This window comes from Rhinoraja longicauda, chromosome 1, assembly GCF_053455715.1.
Source record: "Rhinoraja longicauda isolate Sanriku21f chromosome 1, sRhiLon1.1, whole genome shotgun sequence".
NCBI lineage: Eukaryota > Metazoa > Chordata > Chondrichthyes > Rajiformes > Arhynchobatidae > Rhinoraja > Rhinoraja longicauda.
The window spans coordinates 63,152,038-63,174,644 of record NC_135953.1 but is presented as its reverse complement, the minus strand read 5'-3'; the positions used below and the strand labels follow the sequence as shown (position 1 = coordinate 63,174,644).

Below are 22,607 nucleotides of genomic sequence, written 5' to 3'. Positions count from 1 at the left end.
ATTTTTATGGGATCCATTTTAATAAAGATAGTGGTGGAAGCTTGCGATATAAGAGAGAGCACAGTTAACTGCACCTACAAAAATAATACCGACAATATATTCCAAGTGTTTAAATAATCATCCTCCTGCTTAGCCTTCCAATTTTCCAAAGTTCCTCTTATACTTTGGCAATCAATAAATGGAAAGATGAATATATTATATCAGAGTGGGGGTGGAGTTGAAGAGAAGTTGGTGGAAGAATGGAAAAATGCAGACACTCACCTGTGCACCTCTATTGGTTCTTTGGAGATTATCCCCTGCACCAAAAGTCCTTTTACAGTTTTCCAACCACTGCATTAAAAAAATTCAAATGCATCAGTAAATTAGAAGTTTAAAATGTACCAAGTCAGAACAAATATAAATCTATGGTTATTTATCGATAAATCATGCAGAATTCCCTCATGCCGCAAAACCAATATATACTTGCACAGCAAGTCCCCAGTCCCCAAACCACCTTCCTTTTTTTACCTGCTGAACAATTAACACTACTTGGCAAAGTAAATTGCAAGTTTATTTCAGTCATCACATTGCAAATAACAGATTCAATAGCATCATTGCTGGAATTGTCTTCCAGGATCCTGTTTCTCAGAATACGAGTGAAAGTGTTTTTGATGGAAAGTCATTGACATGAAACTCTGGTCTCACTCCATGCATGCTACCTGACCTTCTGTTTTATTTCAGAATTCCAGCATTTGCAGCTTTTGCATGTTCTATGTCAATAAGTAATTGGAGTTTGTAAATCCTGTAATTGAAAATATGCGTGAAGTCACCTCCTAGCGATTTAACGAAAGATATATCCACAGAATTCCAAATCAGAAACCCTAATTGTAAATGCACATAATCTGATATGGTTCTTCTGAAATGACAGCTCAGGTAGGAAAAGCAAATGCAGGGGCACCATCTATCCATCGGCTACCCCAATATCTTTGGATAAGTATAGATAGTGCATTGTGTATATACTATAGGAATATATATGTTATCACCAACTCTGCTCAAAATGCCAGTTCCTGTGACATGCAAGAAAGATAATTCTTTGTCTAATCAATTTAAGAAGTCCACCAGAATCAATCAATTATACCTGAAGGGTTGTGTAAGAATGGTAGTAATACTTTAGAGAATATGGGACATGGTTTAGAAAACTTTGGCTGCTTGATTTACAGCCTGTTGAACAAAATCTGTGTAAGATCTATTCCTGTACTCTAATTCATGAATTTTGATTGAAAGAGACATTTAATAGTGCTGGTACTTAAAAAATATCTACAAATATGTTTTGTGCAGAGCTCTTAAAGCCTGTTGACAATGTTAAGCAGAACTGTTAATTTTGGCTCTGTAAAAACAATATTGAGTGTATAATATGAACCAATAGTACGCGTCAACATGCAAGAAAGGTCATTCTTCATCTAATCAATTTAGAAAGCCCCCTGGAATCAATCAATTATATTTGAAGGTTTGTACAAGAATGATGGAATACCCCAGAGAGTATGAGACATGTTTTATTTAGTGAATGGATTCCAAGTTCCATTAGTAAATCTTATTATGCTTTCTCTGCGGCCAATTTAATTATAGTGTAGATTTATGAGAACAGAATTTGCTCGTAAAATACAGCATATCATCTTGTCACCATCCTCCACCGGTCAAATGTTTAAAGGTGACAATGCTGCATATGTTGCCATAAAAACAGAAATGACAGCTCAGGAAAAGAATTTAATGCAATTTAATTTAAATAATGTATTTCATGCAGGCGGCACTCATGAGAATTCAGTCAGCTTAATTGTGCAACTATTTAATTTCCTGAGGCCAGGCAGGGGCTCTCTGATACCTCCTCATAACTACCCCCTGACCATGATCCCACTAACAAACATCAGGCCACCATTTCCCAAGGTATCATCAATCATATTGCCTCCAGGAATCTCCCCTCTGCAGCCTCCAATCTTATAGTTCCTCAACCCCACACTGCTCATTTTTATCACTTTCCCAAAATCCACAAGCAGGACTGCCCTGGCAGACCCATTGTTTCTGCCTTCACCTACCCCACCAAACTCATATCCAAATAGCTCCATTCCATCTTGTCCTCCCTTATCGAGTCCTTTAGACCTACATCCGAGACACCTTATATGCTCTTCACCACTTCAATAACTTTCAATTACAAGGCCCCGATCGCCTGATTTTTTAACCATTGTCATCTAACCCCTACACACCTCCATTCACCATCATAGAGGCCTCAGGGTCCTATGGTTCTTCCTTGGATGGAGACCCAACCAGTTCCCCTCAACTAACACTTTCCTCTGCTTGGCAGAACTTGTTCTCATCCTTAACAACTTCTCTTCTGACTCCTCACACTTTCATCAAAGGTGTAGTCATGGACATTCGCATGGGAAGGACCAGGGGAACTCTATCCTTGATCCATGTGGGTGGAGGGGGAGTGAGAGAAGAACTATGGGACACAGAGGAGACATGGGTGAGGTATTCATCTATGACAATAGAGAGGAAATCACATTTATTAAAGATAGAGGACATGGAAAGTCTCATCTTCAGAGCAGATGCAGCAGAGACATTGAAAGTAGGGGTTAGTGTCTTTGCAAGAGACAGGATGGGAGGAAGTGTAATCCAGACAACTGTGGGAGTCGATAGGTTTGTACCCAGGTAGCTCTGGGTAATACAGATAACCCACAGAATTGGATTGAAAGCAAATCATGTTCAACACCCTGTGACTGTTTCAGAAACTGATGAATGTAGTGGTGGGTAGGTGCAAATTTTGTACGCATTTCACGTATTGAAAAAGAAAGAGGCAATTTAAAGGAATCAGGTAGATTTAAAGGATGGATCATTGGAAAGTGCTATATCAAGTGATATGACTGTGTTATGGCCTGGGCATGTATGGGTGCTGATGGTACTGGCTCACTTATCTTCATTGATGATACAACTGCTGATGGTAGTAGCATAATGAATTCTGAAGCGTATAGACACATCCAATCTGCTCAAGTTCAAACAAATGCCTCAAAACTCATTGGCCGGCGGTTCATTCTATAGCAAGACAATGATCCCAAACATATTGCTAAAGCAACAAAGGAGTTTTTCAAAGCTAAAAAATGATCAATTCTTGAGTGGCCAATCATGCGATCTGAACCCAATTGAACATGCCTCATATGCTGAAGAGAAAATTGAGGGACACTAGCCCCCAAAACAAACAAAAGCTAAGGATGGCTGCAATACAGGCCTGGCAGAGCATCACCAGAGAAGTACCCAGCAACTGGCGATGTCCATGAATCGCAGACTTCAAGCAGTCATTGCAAAGAATATGCAACAAAATACTAAACACGACTACTTTCATTTACATGACATTGCTGTGTCCCAAACATTATGGTGCCCTGAAATAGGGGGACGACGACGACGACGGGGACTATGTATAAACACTGCTGTAATTTCTACATGGTGAAACCAAAATGTATAAAAATGGCCTTTATTAAAATCTGACAATGTACACTTTAACCACATGTGATTTTTTTCTATTACAAATCTCAAATTGTGGAGTCCAGAGGTAAATAAATAAATGATGGGTCTTTGTCCCAAACATTATGGACGGCACTATACATGATTTACTCCAAACCTGTAACCATCAATTTGCTTAAACCTGTCAAGTTCCCCTTTAACACATAGCGATTTCCTATCATGTCTTGGCAGCTTGACTCTGTTGGTAATGACTCACTAAAAAGGAATATTTTGGCAGATCACCAAACTTAACCAATATGAAAGATTTTCCTGAAATGACCTCTGATTCTACCACTCTTATCTATTTCCAAAAAAATGCTTATAATTTATTATGATCCAAATCTTTTAATATTCAGAATATGTTACTCAATGCCCTCCAAACATGCTCGGCTTCAACTAAACAATCAAATAGGAAGTTGCCATCATTGCAGGCTACTCCAAGATTTTGTTATGTTGCTCATACCCTTTTGCATCTTCTAAGAGTCCAGCTAACCTCCAGCAAATGTGTGGACAAAACTGACAAATGACTCCAAGTAAAGATACAAGACAAATTTGGGCTGCTTCTTTGAATTTAACAATCTCACCCACCTCATGCCAGGCTATAAGAATAGCATTGACAGAAAAAAGTTTTACCCAATACAATATTAATTCCCAGAAGTCACCATTCTCATGGCAAAGAGAGGATATCTTCGGAATATTTTTTGTTGTTGTAAATTACATATAAATTACAGCCAAAACAAATTCAACTCTCTGAATAAGTTTGAGATCATAGCATTATTTATGTACATTTCCCACATTCTGTCAACGTTTCTAAAGTATAGCATTTAACATTTTATACTATATTGCAAAAATGGCCTTATTGTCACTTTTTTTTTCATGACTAATGATTAGCTGTAGGAAAATTTACAAGATTACCAGCATTACTCTCCCTTATCTAATTTGCAAACATTCAATTATACAAAGATTGCTGCAAAATTCTACAAATACCCATAGAACAGTTTCAAATTTGCAATAATTACTAATTTCACTTAACCATTGTTTGTCAATTCAAAGGAACAGAATGATTTTCCAAAGATAATAACAAATAAAAAGACATCAACATTTTCCATCACTTGCTACTTTGGTCAGGTTTAAAAATAACAAATCAATATAATTGCACATCAGAAGAATGAAGGCCACATACTCTTTGAAATTAAAAGGTATTAACCAAGCCAATGCTACTTAGCAATAAAATACAGAGCAAACAAAAATAAGTCAAGTTGTTTTACGATATCAAATATGGCATAAGGTAGAGAAACAAGGAAATGCGGATGTTGATCTACAGAAAAAGACACAAAATGCTGGAGTAATTTAGTAAGTTATGCAGCACCTGAAGAAGGGCCCCGACCCAAAATGTCATCTATATATGTACTCCAGAGATGCTGCCTGACCCGCTGAGTTAATCCAGCATTTTATGTCCCTTTGTGGCATAAGATATCGTGTTCCAGATAGTTCATCCCAGCTGGTCAAAACATATTGATTACTAACTATGAACTATTTATTGCAATTCTTGACATGCAACCAGTGAATAATGTAAGGGATATCTAGTTTGATAATTTCATAATAATACACCATTATTATTCCAATATACCTAAAGGAATGGAATATGTGCCTTTTCTTGAAATAGGCAATGTAAAATGTATAAACACAATTCATGCACTCTGCAAGATTTAATGAACGTCAGCAATAGATTTTATTCATTTCAGTGTTTCAAAGAGAGAGGCAATGTTGAAGACCTGCTGTATTCCACTTTTCTACTGGTATGAACAATTTAGCAAAATAAAAAGAGATGTGATTAAACTGAAGTTTTCCCCCCAGTTTTTTTGTGTTCCAGATTTTAAAAATATTTCATTGGAATTTTATAAAAATTGTCCGACATAAATCAAAAGAAAGTAGAAATACAAATATAGGAAGGATTTATTATATAGCTCACCTGCTCAGCTCCCTCCCTTTTGGCATTGTAGGTATCCAAATGTTCTTGTAGTTCTAATACACTGAACTTTAATGTCTCTAACAATCCACAGGAGACAAGCTGTAAGAAAATAAACAAAATGTTTGGGTACATTATGTATTTATGCTCTATTAATATTTTAATAATGTTATATGAAGATATTTTTGTCAAAAACTAACAACTCTGGTTTAATCACTCTCTCTCTCAGATATACAAAGCATCTGATGGTATACAGAAGGATGGTAGGGAAAACCACAGCGTAAAGTAGCACTTCAGTACCTCTAATTACCCAGATCATGAATGGTGGTCGTGAAATGGATTCAGATTATCATTCCATCGAGAGAGTGGTGCATTGAACCACTGTAACAAGGGTTAGGAAGAAATACTTGCCAGGAGTTTGACTTGGTCTTGACCATACACTTGAGGATAGTTTTTTAGATTGTTTTTTTTAAACCAAAGTCTAGTATTACCAAGTAAAAAAGAAATCAGATGTTTTTACATGTAATTTCACTGAACATGGGCAGATAGATGCCTGTGGTAGTGTTACTAGCTCTCACTGGTGTATATTATGTCTTCACTGTGTCTCAGGTTGTGTGCTGGCTTCTTGGATATACAGTGCATTCAGAAAGTATTCAGACCCCTTCACTTTTATCACATTTTGTTACATTACAGCCTTATTTTAAAATTATTTAAATTCATTTTTTTATCATCAATTTACACAATACCCCATAATAAAAAAAATGAAAACAGGTGTTTAGTTTAGAAATTTTTGCAAAGTAATTAAAAAGAAATAACTGAAATATTACATTTACATAAGTATTCAGACCCTTGACTCCCTATACACTGGGATCAGCCAATCTTCCCTGTCCCGCCTGCAACTGGTCCAAAACGCCACAGCGAGACTCCTGATGGGTACCCGTAAAAGGGACCACATCACCCCGATTCTGGCCTCTCTCCACTGGCTCCCTGTACGGTACAGAATCAACTTCAAGCTCCTCCTATTCACGTATAAAGCCCTAATGGACATTCCCCCCCCCAAATCAAAAATCTTCTAACCCACCTTTCTAACTCCAGGTCCCTCAGGTCGGCCGACTTGGGGCTACTCACTATCCCGCGGTCTAGGCTTAAGCTCAGGGGTGACCGCGCTTTTGCGGTTGCAGCTCCTAGACTGTGGAACAGCATCCCTCTCCCCATCAGAACTGCCCCCTCCATCGACTCCTTTAAGTCCAGGCTCAAAACCTATTTCTACTCCCTAGCGTTTGAGGCTCATTGAGGAGGCGCTGTGAACTGTTTGCGTGCTACTGTATGTTTCATTTTTTTCCTTAGTACCTAATCAGATGTACAGCACTTTGGTCAACGTGGGTTGTTTTTAAATGTGCTATACAAATAAAATTGACTTGACTTGACTCAGTACTTTATTGAGGCACCTTTGGCAGCGATTGCAGCCTCAAGTCTTCTTGGGTATGACACTACAAGCTTGGCACACCTGTATTTGAGTAATTTCTCCCATTCTTCCCTGCAGATCCTTTCAAGCTCTGTCAGGTTGGATGGGGAGCGTCGATGCACAACTATTTTCAGGTTCTTCCAGAGATGTTCGATCGGGTTCAAGGCTCTGGTTTGGCCACTCAAGGACATTCACAGACTTGTCACGAAGCCACTCCTGCGTTGTCTTGGCTGTGTGTTTAGGGTCGTTGTCCTGTTGGAAGGTGAACCTTTGCCCCAGAACACTCTGGAGCAGGTTTTCATCAAGGATCTCTCCGTACTTTGCTCCATTCATCTTTCCCTTGATCCTGACTAGTCTTCCAGTTCCTGCCGCTGAAAAACATCCTCACAGGATGATGCTGCCACCACCATGCCTCACCGTAGGTATGGTATTGGCCAGGTGATGAGACGTGATGCTTGGCATTCAGGCCAAAGAGTTCAATCTTGATTTCATCAGACCAGAGAATCTTGTTTCTCATGGTCTGAGAATCCTTTAGGTGCCTTTTGGCAAACTCCAAGCGGGCTGTCATGTGCCTTTTACTGAGGAGAGGCTTCCGGCTGGCCACTTTACCATAAAGACCTGATTGGTGGAGTGCTGATATAGTTGTCATTCTGGAAGGTTCTCCCATCTTCACAGAGGAACACTGGAGCTCTGTCAGAGTGACCATCGGGTTCTTGGTCACCTCCCTGACCAAGGCCCTTCTCCCCCGGTTGCTCAGTTTGGCCGGGCGGCCAGCTCCATGAAGAGTCCTGGTGGTTCCAAAGTTCTTCCATTTAAGAATGACGGAGGCCACTGTGCTCTTTGGGACCTGCAATGCTGCAGAAATTGTTTTATACTCTTCCCCAGATCTGTGTCTCAACACAATCCTGCCTCGGAGGTCTATGGACAATTCCTTTGTCTTCATGGCTTGGTTTTGTCTCTGACATGCACTGTCAACTGTGGGACCTTATATAGACAGGTGTGTGCCTTTCCAAATCATGTCCAATGGATTTAATTTACCACTGGTGGACTTCAATCAAGTTGTAGAAACATCTCAAGGATAATCAATGGAAACAGAATGAACCTAAGCTCAATTTTGAGTGTCATGGCAAAGGGTCTAACACCTGTCTTTGCTTTTTTATTATGGAGTATTGTGTGTAGATTAATGATTTATTTTTATTTTTTAATCCATTTCAAAATAAGGCTGTAACGTAACAAAATGTGGAAAAAGTAAAGGGGTCTGAATACTTTCTGAATGCACTGGTATAGCTCAAGACTAGTTTTGGATGGGATTATGTAGAGCTGTAGTTGATAAATAGGAGTCTAATGGAGGAGTCCTTGTCCAGCTGTTACAGAGATGAGTTTAGGGCCAGGGAAATTACTTGTGATGGTCAGCAAACTGCAGTGGTTCATAGCCGGCTGGGAGGCTGGAGTTAATATGCAGTAACAGCCTCTTGAAGAACTTCTTGACAGTGGTTGTCAGTCACTGGATGGTAGTTATTAAAGCACGCTACCTTACTTTTCTTTGGTATTGGGAAGATAGTGGTCTTCTTGAAGCAGATGGAGACCTCAGAATGGAGTTGCGAGAGGTTAAAGATGGCTATTAATACCTCTGCCAGCTGATCTGCTAATCCTAAAGACCTAAGGACGCAGCCAGGGACTCCATCCGGGCTAGTTGCTTTCCATGGGTTCACTCTCAGGAAGGCCTACTGTAACCATTGGTACAATTGTACCCGAGACTGGGGGAGAGGGTGATAATCTTCCTCCGGCCCTACTGTTTTCGTCAGAGAGGGACCCATTGTTGCCAGCAATACTGCCCGCCTTTGCTTTGTAGCCAGTTATAGCGTGCAAGCTTTGCCACAATCTACAGGCATCTGTGCCATTGCCTTGAGACTCCAGCTTATTTCGGAATTCCCTCTTGGCATTCTTAATGGTTCTGCAAAGGTTTATTTTTCCTTTATGTAATAATCTCATTCAATCACTCTTGGGAGATGGATGTTAACATGATCTGGAAGGATAATAGGTTTAAAACCCTTTTTTGTAATTGTACAAGTAAATTCAAAGATGGATTGTGCAAGCCCAAAAGTGATTCAAAGAGCTGCCATTGGGAAATGCAGGGTATAAACATTGTATCCAAGAGAAAAGGTACTGTGGCAAATTCATTACTGCAGTGATATTAATTGGAATGCAGGTGGATGTTACTGCAATTGGAAGGAGAATCCTGATTAAATTAGTTGGGCCCCAAAGGGCAGGAGAGTAACCAAACTGGAGAGATTGCATGCATAATCAACTGAGACATTTCAATTGTGAAAGAATGAAACAAAGTTAAATGAATAGTAAATTTAAAATAAAGCAGGAAATGCTGAGCAGATGTATTTTCTATTTCTATCTGTAGGGCAGATAGAAATAGGTGGCGCAGCGGTAGAGTTGCTGCTTTATAGTGCTTGCAGCGCTGGTTCGATCCTGACTACAGGTGATGAGTGTGTATGGAATTTGTACGTTCTCCCCGTGACGGCGTGGGTTTTCTCCAAGATCTTTGGTTTCCTCCCACACTCCAAAGACGTCCAAGTTTGTAGGTTAATCGGCTCGGTAGAAATGTAAATTGTCCCTAGTGTGTCGAGGATAGTATTGATCTGCGGGGATCACTGGTCGGTGTGGACTAGATGGGCCGAAGGGCCTGTTTCCGCGCTGTGTCTCTAAACTAAACTAAACCTGTGAAAAATTAGATAAAAGTAAGTACATTTAAAACTTTCCTTCACCAAGTAGAAGCTGAAGTACTAGTAGGTTCTTTGCACCCTTGTACCTGCACAACCATTCAAAACGTTCATTACAAATCTTTTGCATCAATATGCCTTTCCAGCGCTGATCCCATATCTTTTGGTTCCTACAATATAGTATTCAGAAAAATGGTAATTCTATTTCTCTCGTCACTGCAGCTGGCTGCCCTGCTGAGTATTTCCAGCATTTTAGGAATTACTTCAGTATTTTGTGTTTGAAAAGTAAACTTATTTACTTTTGAACAGAAAGTAGATTATATTTTGTCAGAAGGCTTAAATATATATTTGGCAAATTACACCTCAACATCGTCTTCAAGAAACATGCAGGCAAAAAAGTCTTCTGAGCAAATGTGAAACACCACATAAATTAATTTATACTATTTTCCATCAATTGTTTTATGCAGAGATAAACTTACGGTTTCGGCATCCACAAAGACAGTGGGGCAATCTGAACACATCATCATTACTTCCAAAGAACTCTTGAACTTAGACCCAATCTTCTGCAAGCTGTCTCCCAAATGGCTGACTGAATCATGAGTTATGGCACAGAATTTCTTCTGAATGTTCTGCAGAAATGAGCAATCAAATGATTTGACCCTGCATCTTTCACGTATTTTGAACATATTTACAAAAGCAAAAGGTTTTTCTACATCATGAACGCTTAGCATTCGTACAAATCAGTTTTGGCTTGAAGTTAACATTAACACTATTGTAGAGCAAATCAAAAATACATTGTTGACTTGGTTCTGGGAAAATCAAGTCTGTTTTCATATGAATAATATCTTATCATTAATGAATACTAACTTATAGAATTATTAATTCTCGTCTTTCCAGTGACTTGATTCCTATTTCAAAAACTTTAATAAATGAGTAAAGCAATCACTATGAATATCACATATATTGTATTTGGAGAGGGTGCAGAAAGGTTTACCAGAATACTGTCTGGATTAGGAGGTATTAATTACAAGGAAAGGTTTGAAAATTTAAAATATTTTCTCTGCAATGCGAGAGGTTGAGGGGAGATCTGATAGAAGTATATAACATTATTAGAGGTAATAGATAGTGTAGACAGTGATAACCCTTTTCCCAGATTGAAAATATTTAAAACTAGAGGGGAAGGGTTTGAGTGGGAGGAGCAAAGTTTAAAGATGATGTGCATAGCAGGTTTGTTTTTATACACAGTGGATGGTGGCTGCCTTGAATGCACTGCCTGAGGTGGTAGTGTAGGCAGATACGGTAGTGGCATTTAAGAGGCTTTTAGATAGGCATATGGATATGCAGGGAATGGAGTGATATGGATCATGTGCAGGCAGATGAGATTTGGCATTGTGTTCAGCACTGACATTGTGAGTGGAAGAGCCTGTTCTTGTACTGTACTGTTTTATGCTCTATTTCCTGAATTGGTAATATCTGTGATTGCTTAAAAAACCCATATATTTTAGTTGATAGACCGCTAACCTGAAACAATCTAGAAAACACATGAAATGTATGCACAGCACAGGATCCATCTGTGTCCGACAGCATCTGGTTGACATGGCAACGCCAGGCTTCCTCCTCATCCTCATAAGCCACTGGTTGGAAAGCAGACAAGATAGCAGAGAGGAAAGGTGAAGGTGGTGGTGACGTATGGATCTCAGGGTATCCTTCCTGGTCTCCCTCATCTTGACTGAAAATGAAACAAGAAGTGCACAAGGTAAGGGAATTAGATTAAATACAATGGAATCTACCCTCTATTTATTTCAGATGATGACTCGTTTAACAACACTGATGTTTTGTATTGTATTCTCAAAGCAACATTGCTATATATTTATATTATTGAACTGGAAATAATTTTTTCCTCAATATTCCTCCCCACTTGCAATACTATACATTACAGCATACATAGTTCAAGAAAACATTTTGTTAAAATATTAAAAGATAGATGGCCACTAAAATTGGCTCGCAGAGAGATAGGACCCTTTCTTCGGACTTGGGTTTTTATTTAGAAAATAGCAGCACAATAAAGCTATAACTCAAAAGGAAATACTTGAATAGATTTTGTTGCTGGCAACCTCTGTAAATAAATTTAATTAAAGGTGATCAGTATAAAATCTGACGTGAGCTCACATTTTAGCATAGCAATAAAAGAGTGTCAGAACTTGATCCATTCTTCACCCAACTCTAACTGTCTCCTAATATTGATAGGTTATAAAGCGGCCCATTACCCAGAGCTTTCCAAAGATTCAGGAGTTTAGGAACATTCAGAAGTTTAAATATGAAAGATGTAAATACATATGGGATATATTATGTAATTTTTATTACAGCTTTACACCTTGTGAGTATTTAAGGATCCTGTTTCGAGCAGAAACACTGCTGACATTTTAAAAATAGCAATAGAGTAGCAAATCATGTTTACTTCAGTCCCAAGCAAATTTTCCTGGATGCAGCATTCCTCTTTTATATTTAATTAGAACAATGCAGAAATTAAATATTAGTTCAGAATCTTTTACCACTGATAAAATGAACAAATTGATTATTTTCAAACCAGGCTCACTGTTAAAAAGCTTTTGGCATTGTGAATAAACCTGCCAACATGATGTGCAATTTTCCAATGTATCTTTGATTACAAAGCGAGCTGTAAAATGGAACAATCCACCCACGATAAAAAATTATCAATTATAAATAGTATATACTCACTGTTCAAGTTTACTGAAAATTCTCACAACACAAGCAGAATAAATGTATCTGAGACCATTCATATTGAGTGCAGTAATATTCCGAATAATTACTTAATTTGAAGTGCAGTTTAATATTTACAGTGTGTTAGCTGGAAGATGAACTGCATAGGTACACAGTGTAGCTGTATGCAATAAGTAAAACATATTCTCCTGGAAAAGGCAAAAGACCTTTTGCAGTCGTAGACAGTAATTTTAATTCAGTATGGTTTATTTTAAGAGGGTGGATGCATCAAAGGATGTCCATTTACGAGCTCAATCAATTTAATGGGATTCACATCTGTGAAGTTATTCAATTCTCGTGGCAATGCATCCTTTCCTGTAAATTGCGATACACCTTTTTTCTTTTGACTCAGAAAGAGCAAATTATCTTCTGCTACAAGCAAGTACCTTTTGCATTTCATGGATTAAAAAAGGCGTGGTTAGAAAAAAATTGACAAAAAACCCCAATGATTGATTTTAGAGCAAGCCAATCACATTGCCGACTTCCATCAGCCCATTTACTTCAGGGCCACAAAACTACTGAAATTTTTTTTGCATGGTTTATTCAAAACTGGCTGGACTACTTCCAAAAGGCTTTCGTGGATTCTCTTGACAAACATTAACCAGTCTCATCCAATTTTACAATAAATTTCATCAAGGAGATATGTTTTAGACATAGTTGAAGGATTACTCAATGAAAAAAAGCAAACAGCCACGTTTGGCCTCAACTAAGCTGGGAATACAAGGAAAACGCAGCATCTGCAACTCATATGGTTCCAATTTTCCCAAAACCCTAATCTCACCTTCCAACTGTAAACCTGCATGTCACAACCTTTCAATAATACATACCACTACATTTTAAGTGATGAGTTTCTGTCTCTAACACTGTTTTAGGCAGTGACTTCTAGACTCTGATTGTCCTTCAAATGAATTTTCAAAATCCTTTTTTAGCCCTATAATCATTTTATGCAAAACCTTAAATCAATTCCTCTTGGCTTCTGATCAGTTAATTAAGGGAAATGTGTTCTTCCAATTCATTCTTTCGAGGTCTCTTTTAATTTTATACATTTCAGATCAACCTCCCCTTTGCCTCCAATGTTCCAAAGTATACAATCCCAGCTCATCTAATCTCACCAAAAAGCTAAAATTTCCCATTCTGGCAACATCCACATAAAGCTCTACTGTATCTTCTTCAGTGTAATGTTTCTTGTAATGCGGTGACTGGAGCGCAGCACAATGCTCAAACTATGGCAGAACACGTATCGCATATAATCTGGGAATTTGCCAAAGATCGATCACTGGTTTTAATGACTACAGGCCTGTCACACTGACCTCTGTAATCATGAAGACCTTTGAAAGACTTGTGCTGGCCCACCTGAAAAATATCACAAACCCCCTGCTGGAACCTTTGCAGTTTGCATATCGGGCCAATAGATCAGTGGATGATGCAGTCAACCTAGGTCTACACTTCATCCTCCAGCACCTAGACCGCAAGGGGGTCTATGCAAGGATTTTGTTTGTGGATTTTAGCTCTGCATTTAACACCATTGTGCTTGAGCTACTACACTCCAAACTCTCCCAGTTGACTGTGCCTGAACCTCTCTGTCAGTGGATCATCAACTTCCTGACAGACAGGAAGCAGCATGCGAGGCTGGGAAAGCACATCTCGGACCCGCAGACCCTCAGCATAGGAGCACTGCAAGACTGCGTAGTCTCTCCTCTCCTTTACGCTCTCTACACCAACAACTGCACCTCCACAGACTCCTCTGTCTTCTCAAGTTTGCAGATGACACAACCCTGATTGGACTGATCCAGGATGGAGAGGTGTAAGAAAATAACTGCAGATGCTGGTACAAATCGAAGGTATTTATTCACAAAATGCTGGAGTAACTCAGCAGGTCAGGCAGCATCTCAGGAGAGAAGGAATGGGTGACGTTTCAGGTCGAGACCCTTCTTCAGACCCGAAACGTCACCCATTCCTTCTCTCCTGAGATGCTGCCTGACCTGCTGAGTTACTCCAGCATTTTGTGAATAAATACCCAGGATGGGGAGGAATGTGCCTACAGATGGGAAGTGACACACCTGGCATCCTGGTGCATTCGCAACAGCCTGGAGCTCAATGTTCTAAAGAAAGTGGAATTGATTGTGGACTTTAGGAGAGAAATCGTCAAGGTGAGGAGTGATCTAATAGTCTTGATTTCAAATCAGATAAAGTATAGGAATCGTCAATTTAAATTGAATTTGCAGAATGCATCCTGGGATTTATGTTTTAATCTTGTTATCCTCAATAATATAGCACTTAGTAACATGCCTTTTTGTCGTTTAGACCCTTGGTGATACACTTCCCCTCTATTTTTGGCAAGTATTTCGATGTTTACCCAAATGTGCCCCAGATGCATGTACACCAGCATCTCAATCTGTCATTAAAGATCATATGGTCAATCTGGTTCTGACCTCTGCCATTTTGAGAACATGTCAGTGTATGAATTTCACAATGTTGAAATAATAAAACAAAAATCAGCAAATATCATTATGGCACAGATATCCTGCTCAATGACCTGCAGTTATTTATGTTGTTCTTATTGATGTAGGAATTCAGATCTCCCTGATCATGGTTAACTCATGATGACTCTCTTTCTCTCTCTCTCTCTCTTTCTCCACCTTGGTGCAAGGTAGTACAACACTGAACCAGGTGATGTTACTTTATTTCCCAGTTAGTTTAGCTTTTGTAAATCTGCTGCATAAGAGTTTGCCACTCATTGTGGAGCTATCCCTTTCCCCTTGTCAGTATGAATCCGTACTTGTCAGGGTAGTGCTGAACAGATTCCAGAAAAGTAGCCTTTCCAGTTTGTTAGAATTAGCAAGTCCAACAAACTACAACATTAACTCATTTCTTATAGTACCAACATTATTTTTCTTCCTCTTCTCCTCATCCCCACTCATGTTTCTATTTAAGTTCTCCGCCGTCAACAATCAAGTAACGTCTTCATTCTCTTCCAACACTATAGCATCACAAAGTCTTTCTGCTTGACTTGCTTAGCACAACCGGCATTTTGTTTTTATTTCAGATTTCAAGTATCTGCAGTTCTATATTTTTCCACAAGTTACAGTGCCTTAACGAAACATTTTGGATCAGCATTTATTTGTCTATTCTTATCATCAGATTCAAGTATTTAAACTTCAACAATGTACATATGGTGCAAATCATTCAAATCCTTTTGAAACAGAGAGTAAAAGTCCTATTAGCACTATGTACTTGCAAGTAAATAAGTAACTGATATCCTCTTTTGCTTTAAAAAAAGAATAATATGGATTTAACTACCTTGAATGTCCTGAAAGATCTGCCTCCTCCTCTTCGCATCTCTCATCCAGCTCTTTAAGAGCAAGCGTGACATCCTCTTCACAGATAGACTCTGGCAAACTCCCCGGAGCAAGAAACTCTTGAAACGTCTGGGATTCCTGGTTGATGTCGGAACCTGCGTCTTCATTAACGGTGCTAACCAGTTCATCCTTCACAGCCACGGTGACATCCTGTAAGCAAACACAGAACTAAAAATACAGCAATGATGTGCTTTCTGCTGTTATTTACATACTGTAATTACAGCATGTTAAAATTTGGTAGTATTTTCTGAATAATATCATTAACAATTGGAGCCTTATTGTTGCTTGGAAACAGTTTAATGTTTTCAATAAAAGGCAGCATAAAATCTTCCTTTTTAAGTAGTGGCAATGATTATCCTGCTGGGCCCTTATTTTGCAAAGTCAGATAAGCTCCAATAGATAGCAGTCAACAAGCACCGTGATGTCACAGGAAGAGTTTTCTTTTTTTACAGGCACTATTTGGAAAGAAAAATAAGGTCCTCTAAACTGAATGGGGGAGCTTGGCAATACCCATAATCATGGTTAAGTTCATGAGGAAAAATATCATGGTGAGGCGTTTCCTCTGAAGTGAGGAAATACTCCTGAAAAAGGCACATGCCTGAAAATTGCCTGCAGAATCACTGAAATTCGTGACATAGAGAGCAGGCCATTTGGTTATCACGTGCATGCCAGTATTAGATCTATTTTTAGTGAATCCTAATTCCCAGTAATTGGTCTGTAGCCTTACTGCGTTCATCCAGCTGCACTTATTGAACATAGCACAGTACAGCACAGGAAGGGCACTTCAGCCCACAATGTTTGTACCGAATATGATGCCCGGTTAAACTGGCCTCATCTGCCCGCACATGATCCATATCCCTCTATTCCTTGTACTTCTATGTAAAAGCCTCTTAAACGCCACTATCCTATATGCCTTCATCACCACCCCTGGCAATGCATTCCAGGTTAAATGGGAAGAAGATTTCCACCTGATTCTGCAGGACCCCATTCCACTTTATCACATTGTGAAAATTTGGTCTAAACACCCCCTCTTCCCAACTTTCTAATTTCCAACCTCTCCATCATCCCTTCCTGTTGTCAATTCATGTTGCTGAATCCTATTTTAGCCTCGTAAAATTGTCTTTATCCAAACTTAAAAAACAACTTTTGATTTTGGTCCATTTTTATCCTATTGCATAATAATATTTAATCTAATTGAATTAAGCTTGTATTAAAAAAATTCTCCCAATGGCCCACCTTCCATTGTTACCCCAAATAAAGCCCAATATCACTCCCTCTCTTGATAGTTAAAAGGTTATCTTGAATAGTCCAAGAGAATTCTCTACCTTCTACACCTAGCATTGTCCTAATTGTTGGAGGGTAATTGAAATTCTGCTTACCACTGTCTTGTAAATTTTGTATTTCTAACAAACCATGGAGACACAAGGAACTGTAGATGCTGCAATCTCATGCGGAACACAAAGTGCTGGAGTAATTCTGAGTCAGGCATCATGAAGTCAATGTTTTGACAATGCAAATCCACATTTTAAAAATAGGAATTAAATAATTTTAGGCAAATGCTTAACTGCAATACACATAAAATATTTACCTTATAACGGAAATAATAAATTTGTGTTAGATTGTAACTGTAATTTAAATGTAATGTTAATACTTACAATACAGGTTTACCCCAGCATTATTCCACAGGTCTTTACACAGGCAGTTTAAGGACAAATGTAGACGATGTGCTAACACAGCAAGCCTGAGGCCAGTACCCACAATCACAACCCCAATCATTCAGCAGAATGTAAAGCCAAGAAAGGATTAACACAACTAAGCCATTATTTGATTAAAAAAACCAATTAGTTACTTAGAAAAACCACCATCACCTTGATGACTGTAGGATTAACTACAAGAAAATGCAGGCTTGTCCTTCAAAATTTACCTCAGCAAAAGTGCTGAAAAAGTCAATTATATTAAAGAAGGATTTGTTTTTGACCTGTAGTGACAATTCATGTGCCCGAGTAGAATCCTTCAAGAATTTTATGGCATACATTTTTAAAAAACCTTTCACAGGTTAAAAATATTGAAACCTCAACAGTTTTATGATTCTGCAATTTCAGATCAGCTTTCAGTGCAGAAATATACAAGGAAAAAGCAGCATTAGAAAGAACCCAAATCAGCCATGCACCAATTCATATTTCTACCCATATTGTTTCCCACCTCAGGCAGCTGGCTGTTAGCGCTATCTGGAAGAAGTGTCTCTAAATTTGGTGTCTCAGCTCTAGACAATGGAGCTTCTTCAGACACACTTGTTGCTATGTCCCTTGACTGCAGCAGGGAATCCACATGATTTGATACTGCATCGTATGTTGTTGAATCACTGTTTAGCTAAGGGAAGACAGAAGGATGTGTGTGAGATTAAAATCATATAAATAATACCAGAGTTGGCACCTAGGAAAAATAACAAATCTTTTTTCAGCAGAAAAACAAACTAAATGGCACAATTAACAGCAAAAATAAACATATTTCCAAATACTTGGATAATGAACAATGCCAGATATTTTGGAGATTGTTCTCAGTGTCCAAAATATTCACAGTGACCGTCAAGCATTAATTTGCACAAATGGCAGTATTTTCAACATTCTGTATGCTTCAAATCTTAGCATCATGGATTTTAGCATTGAATTTTGCCTTCATCTAAACGGAATATCAAAATAAACATTTAAATATCCCAATTAAACTATATGAGTACTGTTAGTGAAGCATAAAATGCATAATTCAAACGGCCAGCCTGTTTGGGTTATTTAAATTCTACAGTATTCTACAGTAATGAAGCAATCCTATAGTAGCCTTAAATTGTCCATATCCTTTGCTGACCACTCATGAAATGAAAAAATGTAGTCAATAGGTTTCACTGACCAACAATTTAACAAACAACTTTTGCTCTGTCTCTCCAGTGAGTTCTTAATATCCCAAACAGACCCAACTGCTGCCCACATAAGTGGAAGCAATAAAACACTTGTTTTGTAAAACTTTCAGCAGCTGGTATAGTGATCATCAGTAAAGGGCAGGGGAGAAAATGTTTCATTTGACTGATTAAACAATATTTATTTTCTTAACCTTGATATATTATTCTCAATGCAGGGCCATGGATAGCTGTGATGCGAATTTGAAGTAAAGGGTAAAAAAGCCAAAGGAGGTACAAGAAAACCTTTTTTCTTGTTTCCAGATACGACATCCCTCTTTCCTTCCATAACGCCATTCAAAAATAATGCTGTGTAAATCTACTATAAGTGCAATTGAGCAATATGATAATGGATAATTAATTATTACCTCGGTGAGAAAGGATAGCAGGTCGGTGAAGGAAAAAACATGAATGCACAGAAAGCAAGAACTTGGGGAACACAGAAACAATGGTATTGTTTCAATGGTATTGCTCCAGTGCTCACCACAATATTCAACCTCTCCTTGGCAAAGTCTGTGGTCCCTGCATGCTTCAAAAGATCCATCATTGTACCGGTGCCAAAGAATGCCTCTCCAGCGTGTTTAAATGACTACCGACCGGTGGCCCTCACCTCGGTTGTCATGAAATGCTTTGAAAGGCTAGTCAAGAAGCACATCTGCGCCCTCCTTCCACGCAACATGGACCCACTACAGTTCGCATACCGTCCGAACAGGTCCACGGATGATGCGGTCTCCCAGGTTCTACACACCGCTCTCTCTCATCTGGACAGCCAAGGGGGCTATGTGAGGATGCTGTTCATTGACTTTAGTTCAGCATTCAACACAATAGTCCCCAGCAGAATGGTTGAGAAGCTGCTGGAACTGGGGCTTAGCACCCCTCTGTGTGCCTGGGTCCTGGACTTTCTCACTGCCAGGCCCCAAGTGGTCAGGATGGGGGAACACACATCTAGCTCCCTCACCCTGAACATAGGATCCCCCCAGGGCTGCGTCCTTAGCCCCCTACTGTACTCCCTGTACACACATGACTGTGGGGCCAGGTTCAGCTCAAACTCCATCATCAAGTTTGCTGATGACACTGTGGTGGTGGGCCGGATCTCCAACAACGATGAGAAGGCCTACCGGGAGGAGGTGGCTGATCTGGCACTCTGGTGTCAGGACAATAGCCTCCTCTTGAATGTCACTAAAACAAAGGAGCTGATTGTGGACTTCAGAAGGGCTAAACATCCAAGGACGTACACGCCACTGGAGATAAATGGGTCTACTGTGGACAGGGTGAGCAGTTTTAAATACTTGGGAGTCCGCATCACAGAGGATCTGACGTGGGCAACGCACATTGCCGCACTGGTGGGTAAGGCTAAGTAGCGCCTTTACCACCTTAGACAATTGAGGAAATTCAGAGTGTCTCTGAGGATCCTTCATTGCTTCTACTCTGGGGCTGTAGAGAGCATCCTGTCCGGCAACATTACAGTCTGGTTTGGGAACAGCTCTGCCCAGGACAGGATGGCACTGCAGAGAGTAGTGCGTTCGGCAGAACGCACCATGGGAACTACACTCATCCCCCTGCAGGACCTATACATCAGGAGGTGCAGATCCAGAGCAAGCAAGATCATGAGGGACCCCTGCCACCCCAGTAACGGACTGTTCCAGATGCTACGATCAGGCAAACGCCTCCGCTGTCACGCTGCGAAAACGGAGAGGATGAGACGGAGCTTCTTCCCACAGGCCATCAGGACTGTCAACTTTTATAACCCCAGAGACTAAATTTTTGTCGACACTAATAGTAACTTATTAACTTTATTTATATGCTGTAACTGTAATTCTTTTTTGTGCACAACCCGCAGGCATTGCCACTTTCATTTCACTGCACAGTATGTGTATGTGACAAATAAATTTGACTTGACTTGATAATGCCAGAGCAAGTTGAAGAATTATTTAATGAAATGCACAACATTCTCCATTGAAAATAAAGGTATTTTGTTCAACAATGCGACTAAACCAGTGAACAATTTAAAAAAAAATGCTTGACCTTACAGATTTAAATTAATGTTTTAGGAAATGTTCTGAATGTCCACCATCCTTCATAAGAAATGTTTTGAACGTCATAGCTGAAAGACCTGACTCTAATTTTTAGAAAATGCTCTCCAGTCCTGGACTTCCCAGTAGACAGAAATAATTTCCCTTTCTCTGCATCTTATCTTTAATAAACTGAATACTCCAATCAAATCATCCTTTGAACGTAAATTCCAGAGAAATTAATTACATGTAAACTCTCAAAGTAACTTAACCTCTGGGCCCAGGCTGTATTCGGGTAAATCCATGCCAGACTTCCCCAAGGTCAGTAAGGCAAATTAAACTGATTGTCAGTTGTGGGATTCAATCAGCCACTTGCAGCTTTATACCTAGAATTTTGCTTTCTTATTGGGGCCAGGCAAGTGACAGACACAAGCATAAATGCCACCTCATTCTAAGCCATTAATTAGAAAGAAGGATTCAATTAAATTAGTTAGATTTATTATAATTATTACTTTGAACTATCTAACTCCCAAATGAAGGATGTGCTGGCCCTGGAGAGGGTCCAGAGGAGGTTTACAAGAATGATCCCAGGAATGAGTAGGTGAATCTCTGATGAGCGTTTGTCGGCACTGGGCCTGTACTCTCTGGAGTTTAGAAGAATGAGGGGAGACCTTATTGAAACATACAGAAGGGTGAAAGGCTTGGATAGAGTGGATGTGCAGAGGATGTTTCCACTAGTGGGAGAGTCTAGGACTAGAGGTCATCGCCTCAGAATTAAAGGACGTTCTTTTAGGAAGGAGATGAGGAAAAATGTCTTTAGCCAGAAGGTGGTGAATCTGTGGAATTCTTTGCCGTGGAGGCCAAGTCAGTGGATATTTTAAAGGCAGAGATAGATAGATTCTTGATTGGTACAGGTGTCAGAGGTTATAGGGAGCAGGCAGGAGAATGAGGTTAGGAGGGAGAGATAGATCAGCCATGATTGAATGGCAGAGTAGATTTGATGGGCCAAATGGCACTCCTATCTCTTATGAAAACTATTTAATTATTTTCAGACTTATGGATTCCCAGCATTATTTTTTTTTCTCCCATTTATATTATAGATTTTACCAGAGAATGGGGAAAAAACAGAAAACTTGATCCTTTCCACAAACCATACAAAAAAGAAACAAAGCTAAAAGTAGCTGCACAGAAATGTCCTTACTAGTTAAATTAAACAAAACAGCTGGCAGCAAAATTAAGGAACATTGAAATTGTAGTGGGAGAAAAGAGGGGGCAGAAAGTGACAAACAAAAACAATGTAGCGTGCCTCTTTTTAGTAACCAATAAGGACGTACGTTGTTACTGAGATGCCCCTTGGCCAAAAAAGAACGAAAACACAAAAGTAATTCATAAACTAAAATAATAATAGTTACGGATACAATTTCAGAAGCATAACTGTGTTTCTATTGAAAATGTCTCCAAATTTATTGTTATATGAATATTTCATACAATATTATGTCTAATTTATGCACTTTTCCTAATTAATAATTTGGTTGAAAAAACATTTCTTCTGCAAAATAGAAATTTAAAGCAACAAACAAAATCATCCATGCACAGGAGTTACCCCATCTGAAGTAGGAGGTATTTTGTGAAAACATTAAATACAACTAAATCTTGACGATTCACAATTTTTAAAAATCAATTCCAAGGGACAGTTTGACCATTTAGAAAGACACTGATTAAGGACAGTCAGTGATGCTTTGAGAGGGTGGGTCATGTTTGAGTACCTTGATTGATTTTTTTTACGAGACAATAAAGGGGGTTGATGAGGATAG

The 22,607-nt window shown here is 39.2% G+C and overlaps 1 protein-coding gene across 6 annotated transcripts in view; it reads right to left on the bottom strand.

Moving 5' to 3' along the window:
• The window catches only part of fryl (furry homolog, like), a 275,852-nt gene that overhangs the window by 25,199 nt on the left and 228,046 nt on the right, over nt 1-22,607 (bottom strand). For all 6 annotated transcript variants that reach the window (XM_078398759.1, XM_078398756.1, XM_078398750.1 and 3 more), the window contains 6 exons: nt 18,037-18,204; nt 15,776-15,984; nt 11,216-11,423; nt 10,174-10,323; nt 5,501-5,599; nt 262-330 (listed from right to left, as the gene is read on the bottom strand). In XM_078398759.1, coding sequence (XP_078254885.1) covers nt 262-330; nt 5,501-5,599; nt 10,174-10,323; nt 11,216-11,423; nt 15,776-15,984; nt 18,037-18,204 — 903 coding nt within the window. The remainder of the gene's footprint in view (nt 1-261; nt 331-5,500; nt 5,600-10,173; nt 10,324-11,215; nt 11,424-15,775; nt 15,985-18,036; nt 18,205-22,607) is intronic.